The sequence below is a fragment of the Lagopus leucura genome, unplaced genomic scaffold, assembly GCF_019238085.1.
Source record: "Lagopus leucura isolate 7727_CA_CO unplaced genomic scaffold, USGS_WTPT01 161-2_obj-0_obj, whole genome shotgun sequence".
Classification (NCBI taxonomy): domain Eukaryota; kingdom Metazoa; phylum Chordata; class Aves; order Galliformes; family Phasianidae; genus Lagopus; species Lagopus leucura.
Window position 1 is genome coordinate 22,134 of NW_024967946.1, and position 7,735 is coordinate 29,868.

General features: G+C 54.8%; 1 protein-coding gene across 1 annotated transcript; it reads right to left on the reverse strand.

Annotated features, from left to right (window-relative positions):
• Nucleotides 1–2,594: 2,594 nt before the first annotated feature.
• LOC122193378 (nuclear receptor-binding protein 2-like) lies at nt 2,595–6,128 on the reverse strand. The gene is made up of 4 exons (XM_042894152.1): nt 5,449–6,128; nt 5,023–5,086; nt 4,149–4,204; nt 2,595–3,395 (listed from the first exon to the last, which is right to left on the reverse strand). The coding sequence occupies exons 1-4, from the start codon at nt 5,491–5,493 to the stop codon at nt 3,327–3,329; spliced, it is 234 nt and encodes a 77-aa protein (XP_042750086.1). The 5' UTR covers nt 5,494–6,128; the 3' UTR covers nt 2,595–3,326.
• Nucleotides 6,129–7,735: the final 1,607 nt, after the last annotated feature.

Sequence of the window (7,735 nt, forward strand, 5' to 3'; positions counted from 1 at the left end):
CAGAGGGTGGAAATGCCACAGGAGTTTTAGGGATCCTTAAGGTTCTGATCAACGATTCAGAAAGTTCAAGCCAATAAAGCTTCCCGAAAGCCGTGCGACGACTTGACATCTCAGTGCTGATGGTCAGGAAGTTCTGCACTGCAAAGCATCTTTTTGTCAGCTAGCAGAAAAGGTGCAACGTCTGAATCAGAACACAAAACCAATCGGCCTTCTTTCTAGCCTGAATTTGAGATCAGGTAACCACTGGCAGGCATTCATTACTGAGGCTCAGCGGATCCCTACGCTGTGCAATTGCTAATGACTGTAGATCTTCCAGAACACCTTCTAGTAGATCTAACAGATCTTCTAGCAGATACTGTGCAGGATGTAGAGCACATGGCAGCCGGGTGGCCAAGGAGGCCGATGGCATCCCGGCTTGTGCCAGCAACAGTGCAGCCAGCAGAGCGGGAGGTGCTCATCCCTCTGTACTCAGCTGTGGTGAGGCTGCACCTCAGTGCTGTGCTCAGTGTTGGGCCCCCACTGCAGGCGAGACACCGAGGCCCTGCAGTGTGCAGAGAAGGGCAGCGGAGCTGGGAGGGTCTGGAGCACAAATGCTATGGGGAGCGGCTGGGGGAATGGGATTTGTGCAGCGTGGAGAACGGGAGGCTCAGGGGACCCCTATTGCTCTGCAGTGACCCGGAGCACTCAGAGAGGGAGGCTGTGGTGAGCTGGGCTCGGCCTTTGCTCCGAGTAGCAGCGACAGGATGAGAGGGAACGGCCTCAGGCTGAGGCAGGGCAGATTTGGGTTGGATTTGGAAAAACTCCTGCTCAGGAAGCTGCACTGGGGGGCGGTGGAGTCACTGACCCTGGAGGTGTTGAAGGAACGGTTCGATGTACTGGGGACGTGGTTCTGGGGGCAGCGATAGGCGGGAGGTTGGGCTGCACAATACGGATGTCTTTTCCAACCTTTGTGATTCTATGATTCTATGTGCCATACCACAGCTATGATACACGGACAGGAATTTCAGGCATTGTGAGCTGACAGACCTGACCATCGGTGCCAGGGACTCATCCCCCCCTTGTCCGGCAGGACTGTTGTCTGACTTGCACAACACAAACAAACACGAGGGCAGCATTTCCATTCTTGTGCTGGTGACAGCTCTGCAGAGGCGGCCATGCACGTCTCTCTGGATGCTGAGCTGTGGGCCTGCAATACTCCTGCAGCAAAGGAGGCCCACGGCCACCTGGGCTGCCCTGGGAAAGCCTCATTAACTGGCTGAGGGAAGAACTCTCCTCTGCTCTGCTCTGATGAGGTTCCCTCAAAAGCACAGAGCCCATGAAATGGAGCGAGCCCAGCGCAGACAGCCTAGATGGCAAAGGGCCTGGAGGGTGCACGGTGGGAGAGTCTGAGAGCTGGGATGGCTGCACATCAGCGTGAACAGATGCCTGATCAGTGGGTGAAGACTCGTGGAATCACAGAACAGGTTGGGTTGGGAGGGCCTTTAAAGTCCACAGAACGATCGAGTGGTTCGTATGGGAAAGAACCTTAAAGATCATCCAGTTCCAACCCAAGAAGCTGGAGCTAGGCTGTTCTTGGTGGTCCCAGCACCGGGGCAAGAGGCTGAGCAATGGGCCCAAATTGAAAAACGGGGAAATCTTTTTTTCACTGAGGTTGGCTGAACACTGGTTACCCGCGGGTTATCCAGGCAGGCTGGATGTCTCCACCCGTGGGGGTTCTCAGACCTGACATGGCACTGGGCCACCCAGCACTGGGCTGGAGGACCGCACAGGGCAGCCCTCACCAACCTCAGATCTCCTGTGGCGCTGTGACTGTGGCGCTGCCTGACATGTGCATGAAACACCCTGTGGCTGCCAGTTAACAGACTTATAGCTGCTGACTGCAGCCAGCAGGAGGGAGATCCATCGCTCAAGCTGAGCTGTAATGACATTCAAAGAATTGAGAATGAGGGTGAAGTGTGCTAAAGAAGAGCTCACCGGCTGAGCAGGGAAGCAGCAGCTGGTGTATGAAGGCACTTCTTAGTTTGCAAAGGCAAGTGCAAGCTTGTTCAGGACAAAGCAATTTCTGCATCACGCAGCTGAATGCTGCTTTTCCTGCGAATGCCTTCTCTATCCAATTTACCCAACTTTGCTGGGTCAGTGTTGAACTCGAGGAAGCTGCTTCACTCTTCCTACCTGTAAGAGTGACCAAGAGACCGCCGGGTGCTCGCTCAGCAGACCAGCTCCTGGCGTGAGATAAGCTGCTTGCAATGGCTTTATTGACTTGTCAGTTCTGTCAGGCTGGCACAGTGCAGCACGACTGGGGAACACAGCACGAGTGGCAGCTCGGCGCAGCGGCGCAGCACGGCGGCCCCCGCCACACAGCCGGTGCAGCACCATGCGGCACGAGGCGGGCGATGGAAGACTTGGCACAGCGCAGCACAGCAGCAGGGCTGCTCACAGCACAGCTTTCACTACACGAATAACTTCTATTGGTGATTTTTACCAATGGAACCCGATGGGCAGCAGCTACGATCGCGCTTTTCTACGCACAAGCGATGGAAGTTCCAAACACCCCAGGACACGCAGGGAAGGAAGAGACATAGGGGTTTTTCCCCTTAGGATACCATAAGATTTTTGAAGGCCGTGAGACAAACAGCAGTGAAAATGGTTCTGTTCAGCACCAGTGACGTTTCTGCTGTTCCCTGTGTTGGGATCCAGCTGGGTTTGGGTTGCTGCAGTTTCTTCTCCTGCAGCGCCAAGTCCAGCTCACAAAGTCCACCTGTCAGCTTACAGCAAGATGCGAGCTTCTAACTGAAAGGCATCACAGCGGTTCAGCTGTGCGTGGGAAACCTTAACAAAACAGCAGGAAAAGGAGATAGAGGATGGAACGTGGCAGATGGCAAACTGTGCTGGAGCTTTCCTCCCTTCCGCACCCATCACCGGCTGGCAAAGAGGAAAAAAAGAAAGAGCTTTAGGACCCGCAGTGAGAAAAGCTTATCACTCCCAGAGGCAAAATTATCGGTCTGTGGGACTCTTGCAGCAGCTCCACATCTTCACAAACACCGTCAGCGCTCCCCCAGGCCCCACAGCTACCCTGGATTGCCTCTCCAGGAGCAGGGGCCGGGGCACGTGCTGGTGCAGAGGCCATTCCTTGTGTTACAGCTGGTTGCTATTCCGCTTGCTGTTGTCTTTCCACGCCACAGCAAAGGCATACAGACTCTCACGGACTGCAAAGATTCAGTCTGGAGTGGCCCCGCTGGAGGAGTTGGTTCCAGAGCCCATGGCTGCTCCTTGCTGGGTACGTGCCCGTCCCCACAGCGCAGGGACCCCACTGCCCCAGGGGTGACTCACAAGGGAGGAGACCGGTGCTTGTGGAAGGCATTTTCCAGGAAGTTAGCCAGTTTCTCACAGTCATCCTAAATATAGAAGAAAAAGCAAGCCGACAGATTAGTTTGCCACGCTTTTTCCAGCGCACAGGAGAAAGCACTCTGCTGTTTCAGTTCCAAGCTGTGCAGTTGCTGTGCTCAGGTGAAGAAGGAAGCCTGAATACACTTCTTTTTTCCAGGCCTACTCACATTTATTTTTCCCCCCCTGCCTTGTCTGATGTCAACGTCCAGAATGAGAAACGCTTCAAAGCTTTGCCTACAGCCCCAGAATCCCCAACTTGTACAGAACAGAAAAATAAACGCATTTTTCATTTTCCCCACACTCCTTTGCCCTGAGGCCACGCTGCCCAAATGACTGCGCAGCTCTGCGTTCCTCCTTGAGTCCATCTGCAGACACCAAGGGAGAGCCTGGAAGGGGCAGTGCTGCTGTAGGGCACTTGTGACAGGGAGAAGTTTGCAAAGTGACCTGAGAGCAGCGTGGGCTGCTGGGTCCTGGCTGCTTCTCCCTGGCACGGCTCAGGCTTTCACATTCAGAAAGGCAGGGAGTTGATGCAGCGAGTGTGGTGAGCTGTCACTGCTAGATGGCTGACCCTTCAGAACAGCAGGAGCAAAGTGTGGAGCCCAGAAAAATCAAGCAGAGAAGCACTGAGCAAGGGTACAAGTGCACAGCACAGAGCTGCAGCCTGGGCCCCGTGGCCCAGATGGGGAATAAGGCAGGAGGCATCAGGCTGTGCGGCACACAGCGCGCGCGCTGACAGTGGCACGGCGCACGAGCAGCCTTACCTCGTGGATGAACCCGTAGTGCACCAGCTCTGTGGCGAGGTCCTTGGAGTTATCAGCTGCAGAGGGAAGGAACAGTGAGAACGTTGGTGCATCCCAGCTCGTCCCCTCCCAACAAAGCACACCTCTCCAGCCCAGCTGCGCCCCATTGCGCATTAGGGGCACGCACTGCGTGCTGCTGCTCACAGTTCTGAGAACGCTGGGGCCCAACAGAGCAGAGAGGGGAGTGGGTAAGAGGCAGGACTGAGCTCCAGCCCCACATCACACAGCACAATGCCTTGGCAGTGTGTCACTGGCAGGTCTTTGAGTTGGGCTCAGCATGAAAAGGAAGCGGGCCGCTTCCTGCAGGTAGGAACAGGAGGAGCTGGCGGTGCAGCAAATCCCAAGCGTCAGTTTCCAAGCTTTGTGTTTTTGTTCTTCCTGTAAGGGACTCCAGCTGTGCAGCCTGCAGAGGGCTCCTGCACACCTTAGGAAGGAGCTGCTGCGTCAGACCGACCCCAGGAGAAGTGCCCTGCCCCAGGGCCATGGGGTTCCCCCAAGACAAGAGCGCAGCAGCTCCTTGGAAGGTGCTGTGGAGACTGCCCCAGAGCTGGGAAAAGGCAAAGAATGCACTCATTCACTGGGATTGCCCCAGTCACACATCTCTGGGTTCAGTGCACGCTCCTGATGGCCACGGGACTCACAAAGTTCACTTCAGCTGCAGGTTGGCACCGCGTGCCAAAGGGAACAAGAACGGTGCCGCAGGGATATGAAGCTTGGTCTGCTCTCCCAGCACAAGGAGGGGAGAAGAGCTGAGTGCAGGCACAGTCTGTGCCTAGCCCTAACCCCAAACCTGACCAGGGCTTCCAGTTCATGCACAAGAAGCAAGGAGACCTACTGGGCAGCAAGTCGTAGCTCAGCTGTCGGTGCAGCTTGTCCTCCAGGATCAGCAGGAGCGTGAGCTGCAGAGAGAAGAGAGAGCTCTGTACATTCATTGTAAGAGACAGTAGCAATGCTGGAAGCTGCTGGCAGGGTGAGCAGGGGGATGCTGGTCAATGCCAACATGTGGGGTGTCTTTGGGGCACAGTTTGGGTGACTCAGAGAGATGCTCTCTCTGTTAAACTGGAAAGAAGCAGAGCTAAGAGGTGTCCAAAGACGTCATGGACTGCTGTAGCTTTGCTCTTCTCTGGGCTTCTTTTGCCTCGGACAGAAAGTTGGTGGGACCCACAAAACCTGTGGGTCCTGCAGCGAACTGAGACCAAGCTGTGCCGTGCTGCAGAGAACAGATGCTGCTCGTCGCATCCTGGTGGGGCTGTGCACTCACATGCCACTGAGTCTTGTCCTCATTCAGCTCCATGTTGCATTGCATCTGCACCACCTGGAAGAGGCCAAAGTGAGCGTCAGCCTGGGCACAGCCCCTTGAACTCCCCCAGGTCTGCTTTGCTCCTGTTTTCCAAGCACAACTCTCAAAATCCCACTTAAAACACAGCTACCAGCCTGACCTTCTCCTCTGCCCGCATCTCCAGGTGCTGTCCAGAACAGCCGAGGGCTCACTGAGCCCAACAGCCGGTCACAAACTGCCATCAGCTGATGAAGGGTTGGGTGGGAGCCCTGCAGGAGGTGCATTTCAGGGGCAGCATTACATCAGGATGAATTCCTCTGCTTTATTTGTCTGGGTGGGTTTTCCCCTTGAGGCTCTGCCCAAACTCTTGGTTACTAACTCTTGGTTAGTGCTGCGCTTCAGTTCATGTCCCTGAGGGATGACAGCTTCTCAAATCAGACAACAAACCGAACCGAAATGTTAAATACTACTGAAATGGTGTGGAGTTCCTTTTGGGAACGCTGCATTGCACTGCAGCACACTGAAATTAAACAGATCAGTACGGCTTTCCCTTAATAACTCAGCTTCAAGCTCCAGCAGGGCAACGACGCCCCTTCCTCACACTGAGTAACTCCAGAGATGCTTTGTTTGTGTGCAGAACTGCCCTGCATCCTGCACACATCACTGAGAACACCGATGGTAACTGAGTGCATCGCTGCCACCTGCTCCCAGCTCTCCCTCCCCAATGCCCACGATCATCATCCTGTGGGAAGGGACATCAGGAGCTCTCTAGACCCCCCCCCCCCCTCCCCCCCAAAAGAAGGCAGTGAGATCAGAGGAGGCTGCCCAGCATCACTTTGCTGCCCTCCTTTGAGCTTGCTGCAATTTATCGGTGTCTTTCTGTGTTGTCCAGATGCAGAACAGTGGCAGCGTGGATGTTCCATTGCTGAGCATGATCCCACTCAGCCTATGCAGTTCTATTCACAGTCTGCTGCATTCAGACAGATCTTAGCAGTCAGAGGGAACGAAGGCATTTGGCTGCTGAAGAAAGCAGTGCTCTGGGGAAGCACAGGGAGTTCTCACCCTGAACTCCTGACCTGCTCCAGCACAGCAGAAAGCAGCCGTGCTCCCTCTAAGATGGACATTTCCATCGATCATCACCTCCTGTAGCTGACTTTGCGATCTTGATGCAGCTCAAATATTTGGTTCCAGAGCAGAAGGGGTGATGGCTGAGCTGTGAGCCATGCAGGACCCGCACGTCAGCGCTGCCTCCCTCATCTCTCACTCTCACTTCTCTTTCTCAACTCTTTTTCTGCTTTCCACATCTCTTCTGCTTGCTAAACAGAGTGGTACAGATGGAGGCCTCCACCAGGCTCCTCCACTTGCAGCACTGCAACCTCGCACCATGCACCCCTGAGCGCCCTCTGCCACCTTCCCCAGCTTGGCTGCTCTCTGATCTCATACCAAAGAGCTGAGCCCACAAACAAGTGTGTGGGCCACAGGAACATCCAATGGGTTGGTGTGCATGCTATAGCCACGGTCCTAGGCAAACTGCTCTGGGTGGCACAGCTTGAGGAGGGAGATTGGACACCGAATCTCAACTGTGATCCCATGTGAAAACGCACAATCAATTGTTCAAAGCTCTTAGGGTACATCGGAGTCGTGCAGAGACCATGAAGGAGTCTCCTGCCAGCCCAAGCTGAGCCACTGAATCATGGAAACAATGAGGTTGGAAAAGACCTCCAAGATCCTCACGTCCAACCCCATCCCATCCCATCCCATCCCATCCCACCCCATCCCATCCCATCCCATCCCATCCCACCATGCCCACTGACCATGTCCCCATGTGCCACGTCTCCACCATTCTGGGATGGTGACTCCCCAGCCTCCCTTTGCAGCTGTGCCACTGCATCACTGCTCTTTGCAGGTGAAATGCTTCCTAACGTCCAGCCTGAGTCACCTGCACAGGACAGCGATGCTATCTCCAAAGTTCAATCTAGGAAGCACTCTGCTCCACACAGGTTCATAATGGAGTGAGGAAACATCTCCCTGCAGTGCATTTAGCATGCCTGAAGAGGCTGGAAACTTCACTTCCACTTAGATTAATTGTAGTGAATGATAGCTCATCAACATGGGTTCTTGATTGTGCTGCAACACCTTTTGGATACGGAGGCAATCATAGAATCACGTAACCCTAGAATGGCCTGGGTTGCACAGGAGCACAGTGCTCATCTGGTTCCAAGCCCCTGCTGTGTGCAGGTCACCAACCAGCAGCCCAGGCTGCCCAGAG

Coding starts and splice junctions, on each gene's coding strand:
- LOC122193378 (XM_042894152.1), bottom strand. CDS start 5,493: ATGCAATGCAACATGGAGCTGAATGAGGACAAGACTCAGTGGCAT. Junction 5,087..5,448: donor AGGACAAGACTCAGTGGCAT/GTGAGTGCACAG, acceptor TTCTCTCTGCAG/CTCACGCTCCTGCTGATCCT. Junction 3,396..4,148: donor ACTACGGGTTCATCCACGAG/GTAAGGCTGCTC, acceptor TTCTATATTTAG/GATGACTGTGAGAAACTGGC.